The sequence below is a fragment of the Microcaecilia unicolor genome, chromosome 3, assembly GCF_901765095.1.
Source record: "Microcaecilia unicolor chromosome 3, aMicUni1.1, whole genome shotgun sequence".
In the NCBI taxonomy this organism is placed as follows: Eukaryota; Metazoa; Chordata; class Amphibia; order Gymnophiona; family Siphonopidae; genus Microcaecilia; species Microcaecilia unicolor.
The window spans coordinates 401201862-401223871 of record NC_044033.1 but is presented as its reverse complement, the minus strand read 5'-3'; the positions used below and the strand labels follow the sequence as shown (position 1 = coordinate 401223871).

At 43.4% G+C, this 22010-nt stretch overlaps 1 protein-coding gene across 1 annotated transcript in view; it reads right to left on the bottom strand.

Moving 5' to 3' along the window:
- The window catches only part of LOC115467069 (cytochrome P450 2K6-like), a 97207-nt gene extending 82325 nt beyond the window's left edge, over positions 1–14882 (bottom strand). Inside the window, exons 1-2 of the mRNA XM_030198747.1 lie at positions 14545–14882; positions 3676–3838 (exon numbers count right to left, since the gene is read on the bottom strand). Of these exons, the coding sequence (XP_030054607.1) occupies positions 3676–3838; positions 14545–14727 (346 nt within the window). The 5' untranslated portion in view covers positions 14728–14882. The remainder of the gene's footprint in view (positions 1–3675; positions 3839–14544) is intronic.
- Between the last annotated feature and the right edge of the window lie 7128 nt (positions 14883–22010).

Below are 22010 nucleotides of genomic sequence, written 5' to 3'. Positions count from 1 at the left end.
GATGACGTGGAAAACTTGGGGAATAACTCGAATATATTCCTCTACAATATATTATTCCTTACCCCACGTCTCATATAGTAAAAGCTACAAAGCACCAAGGCACTTTCACTTTCTGTATCCTTGGTGCTTTGTAGCTATCATCGAATTTTCAGTTGGAGATGGCTGGACATGAGCTGGTGAAAATTTGTGGTTAGCAGCTCGTGAATAGCCAGTTATATCCTTTGATATAATGGACTATCCGATGATTTTCAGAGTGAGTTTAGCTGCATGTTTGGCCACATACATACTGGCCAGCACCAAATATTGGCTTGGCTAGTTAAGATCAAACTGGCCAAAAATAAACCGGATATTGGAATATATATAAGTCTCTGGAAACAGCCTGCATTGAATATCTGGCATCACCGCAGACCATGGTCTGAATATTGACCTCATGGTGTGTATATAAGAATGTGTACACTTGTTACTTTGTAAATACAATGGTTAATTTTATAAAAGGCCTTTTCTGCATATAAAATAGCCATTACATTCAGAAAAAAATCTTTGAGGCCCTTTTACTAAGCTGCATTAGGTGCTAATGCGTGCCCAAAGCAGCTTAAAATGGTACACCGACACGCTCAGGTGTCCTGCAGTAAATACCAAATGTGCACATGTTACCTGTGTGCTAAAAATTCATACATATATTTTGAGAGGGTGTGCCTGGGGGGGGGGGGGTGCGGAGAGCTGGCATTCCTGTGCTAATCGGTTAGCGCAGCTATTTTACTGTGTGCTGATCAGCTCAGGAATAGCGCGTGATCTGTTACCGCCTACAAAATGGATGATGGTAAATGCATACGCACTAATTTGTTTTTTACTGTCATGCACAAATGGCAACATTAGTACATGCTCAACGGTAAATATGGGGATGAGATCTAGTGGCCTAGTGGTTAGGGTGGTGGACTTTGGTCCTGGGGAACTGAGGAACTAAGTTCAATTCCCACTTCAGGCACAGGCAGCTCCTTGTGACTCTGGGCAAGTCACTTAACCCTCCATTGCCCCAGGTACAAATAAGTACCTGTATACAATATGCAAGCCACATTGAGCCTGCCATGAGTGGAAAAGTGTGGGTACAAAAATAAAAAAATAAATCAGTCAAATGAATGTAAATATACAAAAGGTTCTCAATTCTTGAAGCAAATACACATTGATTTTCGGAGGATTGCCTTCATAACAAATCTTGCCTCTCTAGCTATGGAAAACTATATGATGCAAGATACTTTCAGCAAATCTCAGGAGTTGTGATGGGAGTCACGATGACTCCTTCTATAGCGAACTTATTTATGACTGATTTTGAGGAGAAGTTTTTCTACCCAAGTCTTTTGTGGGATCGGATAGAGATGTGGATTTGCTTCATAGATGATATTTTCATGTTATGGAACACAGTGGTGTACCAAGGGGGGGGGGGGGCGGTGGGGGCGGTCCCCCCGGGTGTCAGCGCTCCTCAGAACGCCACTGATGGAACGCGAGCTATGAGGAATTATCAGGTTTTTAAAGCTATTTAAACCAGTGTCATCCACGGATTAAGTTTACAGTTCATCATGATTCCACTGTAATTACATTTTTAGACGTGACAATATGTAAAGATATAATGGGCTTTAAGACCACAGTACATCATAAAGAAACAGATAGGACTACATTTCTTCAATACAGTAGCTGTCATCCAAAGAAACTTCGTGACAGTCTTCCTTTTTCGCAATTCCTTAGGTTCAGAAGGATCTGTTCTGATGTTAATGATTTTCACATTCAAGCTAAGGAAATGCAGAAATGCCGCGTTGAAAGAGGATATCCAGAACATGTCGTAAAATCGGCCTATAAGAGAGCCAAATTCAACAACAGAGAACTTCTACTACATCCCAATTCTAGAACCAATGAGGATAAGGACTTACAAACCTTAGTATTCAGATACACATAATCATCGAATAAATTAACACAGATTTTTAGAGAACATTGGCATGTAGCTCAGACATTACCAGTTTTTGCAGAATCAAGAGTGCGTTTTGCATTTACCAGGGGAAGAAACCTAAAAGAGTTACTTTGTCCAGCAGGGTTTTCAATGGACTCCCCACTACACCAATTTACCTGGGACATAAAAGATGTAATAACTGCTCTATGTGCGATTTAATGATTGAGACGACTACCTTCGTACATCTGAGTACATACAAAGAGTTTGATTTAAAGATCAACACTACCTGTAAATCTAGTTTTGTTATCTACTGCATCATCTGCCCCTGTAAAAAGATTTACATAGGGCAAACCTCTCGGACCCTGTATATGAGGTTGATAGAGCACAAAAGCGCAATTAAGGCTCGAAAAAAAACACTTCACCTCTTGTAAAATGAACAAAGATGAATCTTCAAATTGAAAACATTTATTCCAGCAGGTTTAAACTCCAAATTTGAATGGATCCATTTTTTATAACACTAACAAATATAAACGTTAAGGATTTACAGTGAAAAAGAAGAAAAACATTAAGTTTGCAATTGGTTAATTGACTAATTGATCATTGGTTTCTGGAACCGGTAGGCGTGGACATCATCTGGGCTTTATGCTATTTTTTCCAGGGGTTGTCTCTGTTGCATCCGCCGGCAAAACTGAGCAGAAGTAAGTGCACTGTTAAAACAACCTTTGAATACATGGAAAGATTTACTGAAAGTTGTTTTCTTATGTTGATTTTAGATTGTTTGTCCGGTGATCCTGAAGCAGAACACTCAATACACATCCACTTCTGATCCCTCATCCCTTTATCCAGTCAATCATTCATTTACTCACGGAACTATGTACATTATATGCCTAGGTTTCTAACAATGCCCTTTTTTTTCCCATTATCTCCTTCTAATGTTTCTATGTTGATGTCCCATTGTTATACTCCCATTGATATTCGAATGTCTCGCACAACTCTGTTCAATGTAATCCATAACCTAGTCGTAACAAATGTATTTCTATTATTCATGTCTTATTGTAAGCCACACTGAGCCCGCAAATAGGTGGGAAAATGTGGGATACAAATGCAATAAATAAATAAATAAATAAATAAATAAATAAACATGCAAATTCGAAACGCTGGCCGCCATTGATCATGGTCAATGTCAACAGGAAAACACAGAGATCGACTACAATTAAGCTACAATTAAGCTAAGTTCATTTAATCATTGATTGGCTGAGTTTAAAAGTCTAAGATTGGAAAATTATAGCAAAGTTTTACCCTATACAGAGGTTTTTCTGGCTGATGATGAGGAAGTCCAACTCCTTATATGACCTTTTTATGTGTCAAGGGGTTTCTCGAGGCTTTTTCCTCCAAAAATCAATAAGTGTATTTGCTTCAAGTATTGAGAACCTTTTGTATATTTACAAACATTAGTACATTAATACAAGAAATAAAAAAGGACAATTTTTATAGATGTGGTAAAAATGGCCTTAGTGCACAGGAAAAACCTATATAAAGATGCATTTAGTTCACTTTCTACTGCAACTTTGTAAAACAACCTATTTTAAAAATTACTCCATGTTTGTCCTATGACTTGTAACATGGATGCAGGTTTATATTGCAGGGGATCTGTTAGAGGCCAGAGGGTTGGAGGGTGCTATATATGTGACTGCTAGTATTATGCAGTTAAAACCAGAAGATAACATTGTAGTTACCAAATCCATGGTGTATATCTTCAAATATTTGGACTACAGGCCTTTCTGAAAATTCATCAGCATGGTTTACCAAAGCATCTTTCACAGTTTCATATCCAGAGAGAACAACCGCTTTTATATTTCCCAAATGAATTCTGTATATAGGACCATATATTTCGGACATCTTGAAAACAAAAGGAAAATATATATTGAGGCATTTATTACAAGATAGAGAATTGACATATACATATTTCAGGTACTAATAAGTTTTACAGGACTTAAGCAAGAAGAAACAAAATAATATTTACCTACTGTTTGCTTTATGGGTATTGGCAAATATTCCCAAACAGAAATACATGCAAATATTTTATTTCAAAACTATCCCATTGAATTTATGTGCATATATTTACATGCATGTACATTAAACGTAGGTTAATTTATAGGCATACTTCAACTTTATTTTCTTTAAGATGCTACCCAGGAGCATAGAACCACAAGTTAACAGCCCGATGTTCCTGAGTAGGAAAAATAATATTAGTTGTGAGATTTTTTCCTGGAATAACACAGGTTGCAGTGTTCACTGAAGGCTCCATTGCTTGATTTACATAATAATGAGATATTTTGCATAGATTTGAATGCTTTGCATTGCATTATTATGTTTTCCATGGTAACCTAAACTATCATGCATTACAGTAATAAAATACATATTAAGAGGCAAATAAATGCATTATTACATTAACACACCATAGTAACTACCTCCTAAATGTTATAGAAAGTCAATGAAAAAAGGTTTGGCTCATACTGGTATCATGAAGGGGCATAATCGAATGGCGCCGGCCAAATTGATGGCCGGCCATCTTCGGGGCCGGTTCCATGAGGGGGCGGAGCCAAGTGTATTTTCGAAATACACTTGGCGCCGGCCAAATCGCTTGCCGAATTTAGAGCAGGATCGCTGGGTTTAGATGAGATGGCTGGCTCCGATTTTCAGCCATAATGGAAACCGGGCCCGGCCATCTCAAACCCGGCAAAATGCAAAGCATTTGGCTGTGGGAGGAGCCAGCATTTGTAGTGCACTGGTCCCCTTGACATGCCAGGACACCAACCGGGCACCCTAGGGGGCACTTAACAAAATTAAAAAACAAAACAAAAATATCTTCCAGGTGCATAGCACCCACACCTTGGGTGCTGAGTCCCCCAAATCCCCCCCAAAACCCACTCCGCACACCTCTACACCATTACCATAGCCCTAATGGGTGAAGGGAGGCACCCACATGTGGGTACAGTGGGTTTGGGGGGTTTTGGAGGGCTCAACATTAACCACCACAAGTGTAACAGTTAGGGGGGGGATGGGCCTGGGTCCACCTGCCTGAAGTGCAGTGCACCCACTAAAAACTGTTCCAGGGACCTGCATACTGCTGTCAAGGAGCTGGTTATGACATTTCAGGCTGGCATACAGGCTGGCAAAAAATGTTTTTTTTGGGGGTGGGAGTGGGTTGGTGACCACTGGGGGAGTAAGGGGAGGTGATCCCCGCTTCCCTCTGGTGGTCATCTGGTCAGTTTGGGCACTTTTTTCAGACTTGGTCCTAAAAATAAAAGGACCAAGTCCGCCCAGCGAAAGGCGATTTTTTTTTCATTATGAGGCGAAGCCGACCATCTCGTAACCCCCGCCCCTTCCCACCTTCGCTACCCTACCAACACGCCCCCTTGAAGGTTAGCCGGCGCTGCAACGAAAAAGCAGTTGGGGCCGGCCAAAAATCGGCTTTTGATAATACCGATTTGGCCGGGATCAGGATATCGCCGGCGATCTCCCGATTTGTGTCGGAAGATCGCCTGCAATCCCTTTCGAAAATAAGCTCAATTGCCATCATCTTCTGGCTAATTATTGTTTCTAAATTATTTTTGCTTAATCATGGCTTAAGTCTTAAAGAAACACTATCCAGAAGGGTCAAAAGAAAGGTCAATCTAAAATTCAGCAATAGCAGCAACTGGTAAATTGCTGTGTATCTCTGAGGGAGAAAGAACACTTTTTCTCCTGTCTTGCTAAGTACCTTCACATGGTGACCCCTTGTTTAAAATCTATATCAAACTTCAAACTACAATTGAACCATGATAGGAAAGAACAGGAAGAACATTGCCCAGAATAAAAAGGTGCCCACCATAGGTTATCTACTACACTACAGATGAAGATAGCACCCTTGTTAGGTGCTAGATAAAGACCTTGGTTTATGAACCCAGTGCAGCAGAAGATAAGCCACAGAAGTTAATGAATAAATTAAAAGAATTAACTACAATTAAATGTATCTCGGCAGATAAAGAGAAAAAAAACTGTTACTTGGGCTACACACTCTGAAGCTGATATTGAAAAGCATTTATCCCAATAGCAGCATTTACATAGTAAATGATGGCAGATAAAGACCTGTATGATCCATCTAGTCTGCCCAACAAGATAAACTCATTTTACATGGTATGTGATACTTTATATGTATACCCGAGTTTGATTTGTCCTTGCCTTAATCATGGCACAGACCATAGAAGTCTGCCCAGTACTGTTCTTGTACAAAGTTCTGAAGCTAACGTCGAAGCCCCTTAAAATTTACCCTCCAGCCCATCCCTATCTATTTAGTCAAGATCAGGGCGTAGACCATAGAAGTCTGCCCAGTTCCCATTTTGTTTCCCCAATTACCAATCTCTGCTAAGATTCTGCGGAACCATTCCTTCTAAATAGGATTCCTTTGTGTTTATTCCATGCATGTTTGAATTCCATTACCGTTTTCATCTCCACCACCTCCCGTGGGACAGCATACCACATATCCACCACCCTCTCTGTGAAAAAATACTTTCTGACATTAGTTCTGAGTCTGCCCCCCTTCAAACCTCAATTCATGTCTTTTAGTTCTACCACCTTCCTGTCTCCGGAAAAAAGGTTCATTTGCGGATTAATACCTTTCAAATATTTGAACGTCTGTATCATCTCACCCCTGTTTCTCCTTTCCCGCAAGGTATACATGGTCAGGTCAGCAAGTCTCTCCTCGTACGGTTTGCAATGCAAATCCCATACCATTTTTGAAGCTTTTCTTTGACCTGCTTCCAGTCTTTTTATATCTTTATTAAGATACAGCCTCCAAAACTGAACACAATACTCCAAGTGGGACCTCACCAACGATTTGTAGAGGGGCATCAACACCTCCTTTCTTCTGCTGGCTATGCCCCTCTCTATGCAGCCTAGCGTTTTTCTGGCCAGGGCCATCACCTTGTCCCATTGTTTCTTTACCTTCAGATCCCAAGACACCAACACCCCAAGGTCTCTCTCCTGAGTCGAGCTTATTAATCTCTCCCCTCCTATCCGGTATCTCTCTTTTGGGTTTCTACACCCCAAGCGCATCACTCTATACTTCTTGGCATTAAATTTTAACTATACGGAAAATAGAAACCTAAAATATTTCACTATTGTAGCTTCTATATCATGTGCTCTAAAGTAGTGTGCAATATTGAATAATAGTGCTCAGAATGCCGTGCATGAGTCTCAGCCATAAAACAGCTTATGACATGCCACTGGAAACCACCATCATCCCACTACCCTCCCTTCCTACCTGCTAGTGGAGCTGACAGTAGATGCCATACACAAATCTGTTGAACTAGTCAATGTTCCATTTTAAATAGTGTATACCCTATGATATTAGTAATGGTAGTACTTAGCTCCACTGAATCAGATGTATCCCACTGAATTGCTAGGTGTACCAGCGGGTAAAATGGCTGCTAATCAATTAACATTCTTGTCTTCATAACTTTTTTATCTTTTTTCACTTGCTCCTGCTGGTGCTGTAGTGCAGTGCTTAGAGTGTAATGATTAACTCCTAATCAGTGTTTCCACGTTCCACGTTCCCATGTGGAAGCACTGATTAGAAGGGTGAATCACTGCTAAACTGTTTGAAAAAAGAAAATCTTGTATGGGACAAAATTTTTAAAAAGGTGGCTTTGAAGTTTGATGAACAAAACCTAATGTATGAAAAGTGTGAGCAAATGGGTGGCATGTGAAAGATGCAAAGGTAAAAAAGGAAGGTTTGTAGAGCAGCTCCCCTCCAGATCTATCTAAGCACCTGAATCAGGTCTTGAGCATTCTAAAGGTGTGTTTGAAGATTGTCCTGATTTGCTTGTGTGCTCTGTTGTAGTGCTCCTCAGCCTTATCATGGGGTCTGCCAATGGAGGTCATTAGCCATCTCCTCTGTGGATAGCCCTGCAGGCCGGCGATCTCTCAAAAGCAGTGAAATCGATATAATGGAAAGCGGCTCTTTTGACATCATCGCCACTTTCCCGTCGCCTCGCGGGTGAAAGTTCAAGGGGGCGTGTCGGCAAGTAGCGAAGGCAGGACATGGGCAGGCATGGGCGTGGCTACCAGATGGCCGGCTTTCGTGGATAATGGAAAAAAAAGCGGCGTTAAGCAGTATTTCGCCGGGTTTACTTGGTCCTTTAATTTTCACGACCAAGCCTCAAAAAGGTGCCCCATTTCACCAGATGACCACCAGAGGGAATGGGGGATGACCTCCCCATACTCCCCCAGTGGTCACCAACCCCCTCCCACACTAAAAAAATAAAAATAAAACACTTTTTTTGCCAGCCTCTATGCCAGCCTGAAATGTCATACACAGCTCCCTGACAGCAGTATGCAGGTCCCTGGAGCAGTTTTTATTGGGTGCAGTGCACTCCAGGCAGGCAGACCCAGGTCCATTCCCCCCACACCTGTTACACTTGTGGTGCTAAGTGTTGAGCCCTCCAGCCCCCCCCCCCCAAACCCAATGTACCCACATGTAGGTGCCCCCCTTCACCAATAAGGGCTATGGTAATGGTGTAGAGTTGTGGGGAGTGGGTTTGGGGGGGATTTGGGGGGCTCAGCACCCAAGGTAAGGGAGCTATGCACCTGGGAGCTTTTTTTGTATTTTTTAAACATTTTTAGAAGTGCCCCCTAGGGTGCCCGGTTGGTGTCCTGGCATGTCAGGGGGACCAGTGCACTACAAATGCTGGCTCTTCCCAGAGTTCGCCGGGTTTGAGATGGCCGGCATTTTTTTCCATTATCGCTGAAAAACAAAACCGGCCTTCTCAAACCCGGCGAACTCTGGCATTTGGCTGGGCTAAACCATATTATCGGAAAAAAAGATGGCCAGCCATCTTTTTCGAAAATACGGTTCCGGCCAGCTGTTTTGCTGCCGCCGCCAAAATAGATCGCTGGCGACCTATTTCGCTGGCAACATTCGATTATGCCCCTCCTGATCACCTGTGTGACATTGGGAAAGTGAAAGAATATACATAAGGTGAGTGGGAGACCAAGGACATGTATGGGGGTAATTTCCCACCTGCCTGCACAATAGTGGTGTGAGCTAGACTCTGGCACACAGAGGACTGGGGTTGTGACGAATGGTGTCTGCCTGTGTCTTAGTATATGCACATCTTACCTATGAGCCAGCTGCAAATGATCTCTCTGCTCTTGAACCAGTCATGCATCGACGTGTTTGCCAGGATGTAAGGCAGAATCCAGGGAATTGTTGGAAGGAATCAGTGATCTCCCCCTGTTCATTGAGTACTACTTGCATATTGAGAGAGTGGACAAGTGGGGGGGACGGGACATTTTAGTCTGCTGCCCCGCCGCCGCACCCCCGTTGCCTCATCGCAGCTCCACGCTGCCCTGCCGCATCCCACATTAGCAAATTCCTTGGCTGGTCCCCAACCCCTGCCAGCTGAAGCCTTCTCTAGCACCGGTCTGGGGTGCCGCCGTGTTCCCTTCCCTGCTCTCATTTACTTAAAGGAGCATGCAAGACATTAGGAGGAAGAGAGAGAAGGGAAGGGACTGCGGCAGCCCCTCCAGACCGGTGCTGGCAAGGCTTCAGCTGGCGGAGATTGGGGACCCCGGCAAGCAAAACCAGGGGCCCAGATGAAATTTTGGGGGGCCCAGGCCCCCGTAGCCCCACCTAGCTATGTCACTTGAGTTGAGGGGGAGAGTATGTGATGGGGTTATAGAAGACTGCCCTTCACCTTAAGAAAGATCCCTCTACAACTAACCAGGGCCACCTCAAGAGCACAGGTCCCCCACGGGAGGAAGTGAGCCAGGCAGAGCAGAGTTGAGACCAGGGAGTTTAAAGGGAAGGGCTAGGCAGAGGTGAAGGGAGCCCAGGGGAGAAAGAGGAGAGAAGCCCAGCATATGCCCTTACTGGATACATCTAAATGCTGTGATCGGGCTGAAGTAAGCCCTTTTTGCTAACTGACTGAATTTTGCAAGTTTGCTGGAGCCAGACCTGACATGTAGAGTCAGTGCATTTATTCTATCAAAAAAGGTGCCGGTACTCAAATGCTAGGCCACTCTTCAGGAGTGGGGTGATCACTGAAGGACCCACCCCACAATAGCCAGGTCCCCTGCAACCAGTCACAAAATCTATGACAAGGCAGAATTGGTGTGTAGAGCCTGAGCTCTTTCATTAAAACTTTGGGTCCATGGGTCAATTTTAACAGATAATGGAAAGGTGCCGGTACTCAGTACCCCCAAGTACCCCCTCAAAAAAAGCCCTGTGTAGAGTAGAACTCAAAGGCTGTGTTTGAGGCATGGCAACCCCGCAGCTGCAGACTGTGTTTGAGCCTGCTGCCAGAGGCTGACATACACAATTCTGTTCCTCGAGCTCTGCAAAGAAACAGGCCTGAGGGTACATGAAAATAAATACTAATAACCAGGGCTTTTTTTGAGGGGGTACTGAGTACCGGCACCTTTTCCATTGTCTGCTAAAATTGACCCATGGTCCCCAAGTTTTAATGAAAGAGCTCAGGCTCTACACACCAATTCTGCCTTGTCATAGATTCTGTGACTGGTTGCAGGGGGCCTGGCTATTGTGGGATGGGTCCCTCAGTGATCACCCCACCCCTGAAGAATGGCCTGGCAATTGAGTAAGGGCACCTTTTTTGCTAGAAAAATGCACTGCTAATAACTGTGTTCCTGAACCACAAAGATTTACCCTTGCTATGACATGGTTCCTGCGAAGAAACATGCCTAGGAATTCCTGTTCCTGAAATAAATGCTTAATTTTGCGGGTCCCTCAGTGATCACCCCACCCCTGAAGAATGGCCTGGCAATTGAGTAAGGGCACCTTTTTTGCTAGAAAAATGCACTGCTAATAACTGTGTTCCTGAACCACAAAGATTTACCCTTGCTATGACATGGTTCCTGCGAAGAAACATGCCTAGGAATTCCTGTTCCTGAAATAAATGCTTAATTTTGCATTCCATCCTTTTGTCTGGCTGAATTATTTTCTCCGGCCTCATTCAACTCCCGCTCGGGGTCTCACAGAGAGCCTAACTATTCCTTAAGTGAACAATATTTCTTCCTATTAGTTTTAAAAGTATTATTATATGACTTTTAGTGTCCCCTGATCTTTGTACTTTTTGAAAACATTTGATGAACAAAACTAAACAAACAAACAAAAAAAACCAATCACATTTACTTTGAATCATGAATTTGTGAACTAACTGCTCATTTGGGTGTGAAGATCTGAGGGAAGGTGCAATTGTATTTATCTTTTTGGTCTTAAATACTATCTCAGAAGGAAAGGATTTTAGATTTTAGAACTTGGCTTCTTAATTAGTTTTTCTTTTATTTAAAGTTTTACAAAATGCGACATCTACAGGTGTATTTGCTGGTTGTTCCTGCATGGAAAATACATGTGTATACTTGCATGGCCTTAAATGTATTATACAAAAGTCTCTGTGTAGCAGGGTTTGAAAAAGGTTTGGACAAATTTCTGGAAGTAAAGTCCATAAATCATTACTGAGGCAGAACTGGCAAAACTCCACTGCTTATTTCTGCGATAAGCAGCACTGAATCTGTTTACTGTTTTGGGATCCTGCCAGTTACTTGTAAACTAGATTGGCCACTGTTGGAAACAAGATGCTGGGCTTGATGGATATTTAATCTGTCCCAGTAGTACAATGTTTATCTACCTATTAACCATTATGGGACTCTGACATCTGTACTAGCCTAGTGGCTAGTGCAGTGAACTTTGATCCTGGGGAACTAAGTTCAATTCCCACTGCAACACCTCCCGACTCTGGGCAAGTCATTTAACCCTCCATTGCCCCAGGTACAAATAAGTACCTTTATATACTATGTAAACTGCCTTTAGGGGGTCTTTTACTAAGGCACGCTGGAAATGGGCACGCACTAAATGCTAAAGATGCCAATGTATTCCTATGGGCGACTTTGGCATTTAGCGTGCGCCTATTTTTAACGCGCGCTAAAAACGCCAGCACGCCTAAATAAAAGACCCCCTGAATGTAGTTGCAAAAACAAAACACAGAAAGGTGGTACATCAAGTCCCATTCCCTTTCCCTAGTAAAGGGAGAAAAAATTGCACCCTGGTGCATAAAATCCTTTACGGAGAAGTTCCAGCTTATATGGATAACCATATCAACTTTCCACCTAGGAACTCTGACAGATCATCTCGTTCGTACTTATCTCTCCATTACCCTACATGTTCTGGCCTCAAGTATAAAGCCACTTACGCATCCACCTTCCCTTATGTTGGTGCTCATTTGTGGAATGGCTTACCTAAATCTGTAAAAACTACTCCCGATCATCTGACCTTCAGAAAAGCACTCAAGACCACCTTATTTGGAATAGCTTACGCTAAAGTCCCGCCGTTGCATCCATAACTGTTGAATTCTACCTATCTTAATGACATCCTCCACTTTCTTACCCCTTCTCCTTCTCTGTAATTACTTACTGATCACTCCTACTTCCATGTACTTGATTGTTTATGCCAAATTAATGTATGCCTTTTCAGCCCTTTACTGTTGTAAGCCACATTGGGCCTGCCCGTGGGTGGGAAAATGTGGGCTATAAATGCTATAAATAAATAAATATAAATAACATCCTTAACAGAAACTAGGAATGTGCATTTGTTTCATGTCAGTTTTTGTCCACATACTGAGCACTCTTCAATGTGCATTATTCACGAATAGGACACACTTTTTCAGAAGACTATGCTCTATTCCCTAATAGATGCCCTATTTATGAATATAATAAATAGTGTGCTCTCTTTCCCCATAGCAAGCACATGTACATGCAATCGGGAAAGAGTGTGCACTACTTGTGAACAGAGCACGCTATTTGTAAAGAGTGCACAATATTGAGGAATATACTCTTCTGAAACAGTGTGACCTTTTCACAAATATATTGCCTCAAAACAAAGCAAAATGAAAACTCTTGTAAATGACATGAGAAACTAAAGAAAATTAAGACATGTTGGCTGCACACTTCTCACAGTCACCCTTCCGACCCTAAACATTCCATTCAAACCCAATACCACAATCTTCTGCAGAAAGTTCCCAGATCCAGTGATCATCCTCTGAGATCAGTGCTGGGTCTGGGAACATATCGCCAGAAATACTAACCACCTTATAATTGAAAGAGAAAAACGCCTAGATTTCGACCCAAATCGGGAGATAGACGTTTATCTCACAAAAACGAATAAATCGGTATAATGGAAAGCCGATTTTGGACGTTTTCAACTGCACTCCATCGCGGAAGCGTACAAAGTTGATGGGGGCGTGTCGGAGGCGTGGCGAAGGTGGAACTGGGGCGTGGTTATCGGCCGAGGAGAGATGGACGCCTTTCGCTGATAATGGAAAAAAAGTATGCGTTTGTAGCTAGAATTTAGGGCACTTTTCCTGGACCCTGTTTTTTTCCACGAATAAGGCCCCAAAAAGTGCCCTAAATGACCAGATTACCCCCAGAGGGAATCGGGGATTACCTCCCCTGACTCCCCCAGTGGTCACTAACCCCCTCCCATCACAAAAAATGATGTTTCACAACTTTTTATTTTCACCTTCAAATGTCATACCCACCTCCCTGGCAGCAGTATGCAGGTCCCTGGAGCAGTTGTTAGGGGGTGCAGTGGACTTCAGGCAGGTGGACCCAGGCCCATCCCCCCCCTACCTGTTACAATTGTGCTGCTTAATGCTTAGTCGTCCAACCCCCCCCAAACCCACTGTACCCACATGTAGGTGCCCCCCCTTCACCCCTTAGGGTTATAGTAATGGTGTAGACTTGTGGGCAGTGGGTTTTGAGGGGGATTTGGGGGGCTCAACACACAAGGGAAGGGTGCTATGCACCTGGGAGCTCTTTTACCTTTTTTTTTGTTTTTGTAAAAGTGCCCCCTAGGGTGCCGGGTTGGTGTCCTGGCATGTGAGGGGGACCAGTACACTATGAATCCTGGCCCCTCCCACGAACAAATGCCTTGGATTTATTCGTTTTTGAGCTGGGCGCTTTCATTTTCCATTATCACTGAAAAACAAAAACGCCCAGCTCACAAATTGTCGAATAAAACATGGACGTCTATTTTTTTCGAAAATACGGTTCGGTCCGCCCCTTCACGGACCCGTTCTCGGAGATAAACGCCCATGGAGATAGACGTTTTCGTTCAATTATGCCCCTCTAAGACAACTATCTCTGTACACAACCTTAAAGAAAGTTGTAAAATATAAAGAAAACAATGAAACTAGTTTTCCTGAAATGCCAAAATATCCCTACTGAGAACTTGAAATGCATTCCAGTCCAGCACCAATATCCAAGAACACATATAACCCAGTGCCTTCTTCAAAATGTTGGGCATTATCTCTCGCTGTCCCCCCTCTGCCCCCAGCAGCTAACAGATGATTTGTTCCTAATGCACTTTAAGTTTGGCCATTAACAAAGGTTAGATATAAAACCTTAACACACCTTACTAAATAGACCTTTAAGTAAAATTAACTGCTGTAACACTGGAATCATTATACAAATTTTGAATAAATACATATTTCATGGCATTAAGTGAGCATATTATTTCTTTACAAGTGGAAAAAAAATAGTTGTTTTACCTCTACTAAAGATTTGTGAATTTTCCTCAGATCCATCATGTGCAAATTCCCAATGATTGGTAGAGGTCTGGGTCCCGGGATAATCTTCATGTTGGAGCTTCTGTCAGTGCCATTATTAAAGCTTTTAATAAACATAAAAATTAGAAAAGCAACCAGAAATATCACAGGGATTATCCAATTCATTTTCTATGATCGTAACTTTCAGTCTGGAAGTGTTTGAATTTTATATAATGTGGTTCTGAGTCTCTCTCATCAGTCTTGAAAGAGCTCCAGTAGTCATGCAAATAATTGTGGATTGATTTTAACAGAGGTTCAAAGTTTACGTTTTCTATTAACGCCACTGGTTTTCTTTCCCATTTCTCTCTGCTAGAAAAATTTCATGTAAATGAACACTGCAATCTAATTAAAACATTGTGGGGGTCTTTTATTAAAGCTTAGCTCGAGTTATCTGCAGTAGTGCCCATAGGAATAAAATGGGCCCTGCTTCAGATAGCTCGAGCTAAGTTTTAGTAAAAGACCCCCTGTATATGGTTAAGTAAACATTGCAATGTACACAGTGAATGGTACATAAAGAACCAAAGGTACTACATGTGTTTTAGATTCCTGTGATATTAGACTACTTAACGTTAATATAGATATTATATCCAATGCTATCTTGTGATTTGGGATGGGCAGTTGTTAGAAATTACACAGGAAATGCCAACAACATAACCTATGCCATTTCATGTTATTTTCAAACAAAAATATCAGGAAAGAACATAAAAAATTGACGTGTCATCTTCAGAAAAGTGTGCACTGTTTCAGATGAGTCCCCACTATTTGAGAAGCATGCTCACAATTGAACAATAGTGTGTACTCTATTGAAAGTATATGCATGCACATATTATTTCTCAAATAGTGTGTGCTCTTCTTAAACAGTGCACACTACAGAAATTGTGGAGTCACTGGTAGGGTATTTTAATTCTTCTGCTTTCCAATTGGTTGGTTATTGAAACAAATGGGTCACTGGTAGGGCACTTTGCTTCATCTGCATCCTCATTGGTTAACTACTGAAACATATGGAATCACTAGTAGAGCACTTTGCTTCCTCAGATTTAGAGACCTGCACGGGAACAGGGTTATCATGAATCCTTGTGGATGGACCCAGGTCCTGCGAGGTTCCCACGGAAGTGCAGGCAAGCCTTCCCTTCCCCCCTCTTGAGCCTTAGGATGTCCTCCCCTAATGTACTTCAATGCACCCTGGTGGTCTAGTGGCCTCTTCGGGGCAGGAAAGATCCCCACTCTTTCCTGCCCACTGCCACTGATTCGCTTGCTGCCGCTGCTTCATCAAAATAGCAGTGGCCTTGCGAGACTTATAAGAACATTAAGAGTAGCCATACTGGGTCAGATTAATGGTCCATCTAGCCCCGTATCCTGTTTTCCAAACAGTGGCCAAGCCAGGTCACAAGTACATGGCAGAAACCCAAATCGTGGCAACACTCCATACTACATATCCCAAGGCAAGCAGTTGCTTCCGATGTCTGTCTCAATAGCAGACTATGGACTTTTCCTCCAGGAATTTGTCCAAACCTTTTTAAAACCCAGATACTCTAACTGCTGATACCACCTCCTCCAGCAAAGAGTTCCAGAGCTTAACTATTCATTGAGTGAAATTTGTTTTCCTCCTATCTGTATTTCCCTGTAACTTCCTCTAGTGTCCCCTAGTCTTTGTACTTTTCCAACGAATAAAAAGTTGATTTACTTCTACTCATTGTACATCACTCAGGATTTTGCAGACCTCAATAATATCTTCCCTCATCCGTCTCTTTTCCAAACTGAAGAGCCCTAACCTTTTTAGCCTTTCATATGAGAGGAGTTCCATCCCGTTATCATTTTGGTCACTCTTCTTTGAACCTTTTCTAATTCCGCTATATCTTTTTTAAGATACAGCGACCATGGAAGTCTTGTGAGGCCACTGCTTGAAGTCTCAGCAGCCATTTTAAAGAAGCTACAGCAGCAAGTGGATCAGCAGCAGCAGGCAGGAAAGAGTGGGGATCTTTCCTGCCCCCAAGAGGCCACTAGACCACCAAGGTGCATTGAGGTATGTTTGGGGAGAGCATCCTGACTTAGTACTGAAGGGGAGAGGAAGGGAGGGGAGGTGAATAGATGTATAGAATTGTGGGTGGGTGAGTGGGAGGGGGCTGTAAAAAGAGTGGATGGAGTGTGGGTGCAGGGAGGTAGGGAAGGGGTTGGAAAAAGATTGGTAAGGGGACATACATGAATGGGGGAAGGGAAAAGGGGGAAAATATAGCATATGGGATAGAAGGGGATGGAGAGGAGAGGGAGGCATGCTGCTCATGGATGGGAGGGAAAGCGAAGGGGGACATGCTGCTCATAGATGTTTTCCTTCTTTGAAAATGTACATCTTTTTAAAATTTTGTATTTAGCAGAGTACAGAAGAAAATGCATTTATGTTACTTTTATCTGTTCACTGCTTAAAGAATCTGGCTTTCTTGAGAAGTGGGGTCAAGGTGACTGTGTGGCAGAGGTGAGGCTCGATCAGCCGGGGTAGGAATGGAAATTGCTTTCGGTGGGGACAGGTTTGATTCCCATGGGGACGGGCAGGCACGGGTTAGATTCTGCGGGGACAGGTGGGGATGGGTTAGATTTCAGCAGGGATGGGGGTTGGGGGGGTTAGATTTCTGTCTCCATACAACTCTCTACTCTGCATCCTCATTGGCTGGCTATTGAAACCTGTGGGGTCATTGGTACGGCACTTGCTTTGCTTCCATTGCACTGACATTGCAGATTTGCAGTAAAGCTGGCTCAGCATGCATGCAGTTCTACTGCAAAATGTTTGATCAAAAACTAAGGCACTATGCTATAAGCAATGAGCATGCAAATTGCTTTCATGTTAAAATCCCAGCAGTACTCTGCAGCTCATTGCAAAATGACACCCTTCCTGACAGTGCCTAAGTGGCGATTGCCTCAGGCACTGACAGGAAGGGAGCAAATTTGAAAACAAACTAGTGTCAAGTTCCATGTGTAAAAATTATTTTACATGCAGAGAAGGGCTTTTGTAAAGTTATCCCAAGCTCCTTCTAGCCAATCCCAGAGGGATAGTTTGGGTGGAGCAGGGGTGAAGGTCCAATATACCCATGCGTTTTATAAAATACTAACGTAGACACATTAATTACAACTCTAAAACGACTGCTTTTTTTTTCTGAGAAGTTCTGAGAGAAGAGGACATTTTTCTGGTAAGTGAACATTATTTTGCTTTGTGCTTTGGAAACTTAAAGATTGGGGTTTAAAGCAGGGGCGTACCTCCATCCAGGCCCACCCAGTTTAGCCTCAGGCCCACCCAGAAGAAGATCCTTACCCTCTCCCACCCCTGCTGCAGTGCTTCTTTTAATGCTGTCGGCGCTGCTGTGCACAGTCTCCCACCCCCTTGGTGGCGCTCACACTTCGCTATGGCGCTGCCTGCCTGACAGCAACTCTACAGATGCGACACCGATGTCCGATGTCCTGCTCTGGGGCCTTCTGCGTCCCGCCTCCGTAAACAGGAAGTTACATCAGCGCGGCAGAGGGAAGGCCCCTGAGCAGCACGTCGGACTTCGGTACCGCATCTGTAGAGTTGCTGTCAGGCAGGCAGCGCCATAGCGAAGTGTAAGCGCTGCCGCGGGGGTGGGAGACTGTGCACAGCAGCTGACAGCATTAAAAGAAGCGCTGCAGGGGTGGGAGAGGGTGAGGAAGTCAGTGGGATGCTGGCCCGGGGAGGGGAGGGGAGGGAACAGAAGGGTGAAGGGTGCTGGACTTGCCAGGGGCAGAGGGTTGGAGGGAAGGGAGAGAGGTTTGGGATTTCCAGAGGGGAGGTTAGAGGGAAGGGGAGAGGTTTGGGATTTGCAGAGGGGAGGTTGGAAGGAAGGGGAGAGGTTTGGGATTTGCAGAGGGAAGGTTGGAACGGGAGAGGTTTGGGATTTGCAGAGGGGAGGTTGGAAGGAAGGGGAGAGGCTTGGGATTTGCAGGGGGAGGTGGAGGGAAGGGGAGAGGTGCTGGATATGCAGGGGGGTGGAGGGAAAGGGGGATGTGCTGGATACGCAGAGGGTTGAAGTGAAGGGGAGAGGTGCTGGACATGTAGGAGGGCTGGATGAAAGGGAAAGAGGTGCTGAACATGTAGGGGGGTCTGGATGAAAGGGAGAGAGATACTGGACATGTGGGAGAGGGGCTGAAGGAGAGGTGCTGGATATGCAGATGATGGCTGAGAGGAAAGGAGACAGATGTGGACCTACAAGGAGGGCTGGAGCAAAGGGAGAAAGGTGCTGGACCTATGGGAGGGGTTAGAGGGAAGGGAGAGAGGTGCAGGGAGAAAGAGCCAGATGCATAAGGGGAAGGAAAGAGAGGAAAAGAAGCTGGTTGGAGGGTAGGATCAGAGAGGAGAGGGACACATTGGTGTGGAGGAGGGAGAAAGGGGACATAGGGAAGTATACAGATACAGAAGGGAGATGATGGGCATTAGGTGGGAGCATGGGGACAGGGACACAAATGTGAGATGCTGTATGGGGATGGCACATGGGCACAGAGGGGTAATGCCTGACAAGGGGGGGGGATATGGAATAGAGATAAAATGCTGGACACTGGAGAGGGGGGTATATGGACACAGAGGGGGGGGGGAGATACCAGTCAAGGGGGAGAATAGGAACACAGAAGGGATATGCTGGGCATGGGGTGCATAGGTGCACAGAGGAATGATGATGGATGAGGGGATATGAACACAGGGGAGAAACTGGACAAGGAAATATAGGAAAACAGAGATGGGAGATGGATGATGGACATGAAGAAAGAAGAAATGTCAAATAGGAGACACTGGCAAGTGAGTTAAGAGAAGACAGAGGGAAGTGATGAGTGGAGGAGTGGCCTAGTGGTTAGGGTGGTGGACTTTGGTCCTGGGAAACTGAGGAAATGAGTTCAATTCCCACATCAGGCACAGGCAGCTCCTTGTGACTCTGGGCAAGTCACTTAACCCTCCATAGCCACATTAAGCCTGCCATGAGTGGGAAAGCACAGGGTACAAATGTAACAAAAAAAAAAAAAAAGCAGAAACCAGAGACTGGGACCAATATGATTTGAGAAAAAATGACCAGACAACAAAAAGGTATAAAAAATATTTTATTTTCAATGTTGTGAATATAACATGTTGGATTTGAAATGTACATCTTGCCAAAGTTGATGTTAAACATGGCTGGGGTCCAGGACAGAAATCTAGGAAAGGACCCCAAAGTCCATTACCAGGCTGCACCTTCAGCTTCCAGCATGCAGGCTTTCTCTGGCCAAGGAACCAAGCACAATTGTCCTAGTTCCAACCCCTAACACCATCCCTGGCATGTGCCATCTTTATATTTTGCACAGGAGCAAATATCTTTCTTTCTTGTTTCTCTGGTATTGTACTACATGCAAGGTCTAGTTTCTTGGGGTTTCCATTTAATTTATATTTCTAGAGTTTGTGGTCACTTATTCTGTATTTGGCATTTGTGTCTTGTGTGTGTGACTGAGGTATTCTGTTAGCATGAAGTTTCCATGTAGCATTCTGTAGTAATTTGGCTTGTTCAGCTTTCCTGATAAATGTATTTGTATTTTAGGGCCCTACTATAATATTTAAGACACTTCTTTTTCATAGTTAGGATCTTTGTTTTTGGAAGTTAGTGTTGGCATGGTAGATTTGCTCTAGGTTCTGAGTGACTTTTGTTTTATAGATTTTTTAATTTAATTTAATTTATTTATTTAAATTTTCCAATATATCACCACATAAAGTGAATATGCAATCGGCATTTTTTAACATTAGGAAACAAAAATGATAAGTATATATCTTTACAGCCCATTTGTCCACAAGTTAAAGAAATTTGATTCCAAGATTAAGGAAATTAAAAAAGAAAAAAAAAATACAAAAATTAATAATCAATAGATGCTTCCTCTGGTTCAGACCCCAGCCTGCTAATTAGGGGAGGTTTACTATATTCACATCAACTCTTGCATCAATAAACTCTTTCAACTGTTTTGGATCTACAAACTGAAAATGTTTACCCTCAAGCATCACATTACAAAAACAAGGAAATCGCAAAACTGTTTTATAGATTTTTTTAAAGTTAATTTATAATATGTCTGTAATTGAGATTACACTAGAAAACAAAATTTCTTTGTATGATGAGTTTTATGGAGAATTGTCCTTGCTGTGCTCTGTATCCATTGTTGGTGGAGAGCCAGGAGGTTCTCTGGATGCAGAATGTGTGGCTCAATGGGGCTGAATAGTGCAGTCTATTGTACTTCCCTTAGCTCTCAATTGGCCTGCAGCCACTGAAGCCTGCACTGCAACCCTCATTGAAGTTATGGGGAGTGGGGTAGGGACAGAGTATGAGTGCATCAGGTTGCTGTTTTTTCTCTTTCAAAAAAGTTGGCAACTCTAGTGCCCACCCATCTAACCTGTTGGCCCACCCAAAAATTGCCTTCTGGCTATGCCACTGGTTTAAAGGAGGCATTGTAGGTTAGTGATTGACAGAATATAAAAGAGCAAACTTTATCAACTAATCTTCATACTCTTTTCCCCCTAGTTTTAAAACTTGAACTTTGTATCACAGCACTACCAGATAGCCTCTAGAAGGCACAGAAGGACCTAGTTTAGCCTTCATCCCACCCACCCACCCTCCCATCCTCTAACACAACTCTTCATTTATAATCAGTTATTCTAATTAGGATAACAAACAAGGAGTGCCCTTACAGAGTTTTAATTACATTTCATTACTTTCTAAGAAGAAAATACTAAATAAATCACACAGTATACCATATAAGCTAAACCATTTTTATATTAGACTAATATCCTTAATACCTTAGCAAGTTTTCAATTATTGAAAAACTCAAAAATACTAAGATGGAGACAGCAGTCCAGCAGCAAGAGGGGTGCTATCCAGTCTTTTGCATTGAGTGTCACCTATATGATTATCTCCCATTTGGTGAGTGGTTATATGTGTGTAACCAAGGCAAAGAGCTCCTAGCTCTCAGAGAATGGGTCTGTTCTCTTGAGGCTAGAGTAGCAGAGTTGGAGGACCTGAGGGAGACAGAGAGGTACATAGAGGAGACTTACAGGGACATTGTAGAGAAATCCCACTTCCAGTCTTGCAGCACCTGTGCTGCCTTGGAGGAGGGAGGTCTCCTAGAAGGAGAGCATCACCCTGGTGAAGTAGGAAGTACTCCTGTAGCCAGGATGCACTATCCTCTCAAACCAAGGATATGTCTCTGAGAACTTCTGCCTAGGCAGGAAGGGTTAGGACAGCTGTAGTATTGGTGATTTGATCATTAGGCTTGTAGATAGCTGGGTGGCTGGTAGATGTGAGGATCACCTGGTCACTTGCCTGCCTGGTGCAAAGGTGGTGGACTTCACGTGTCACCTACACAGGATCTTATAGTGCTGGGGAAAAGCCAGCTGTCTTGGTACATGT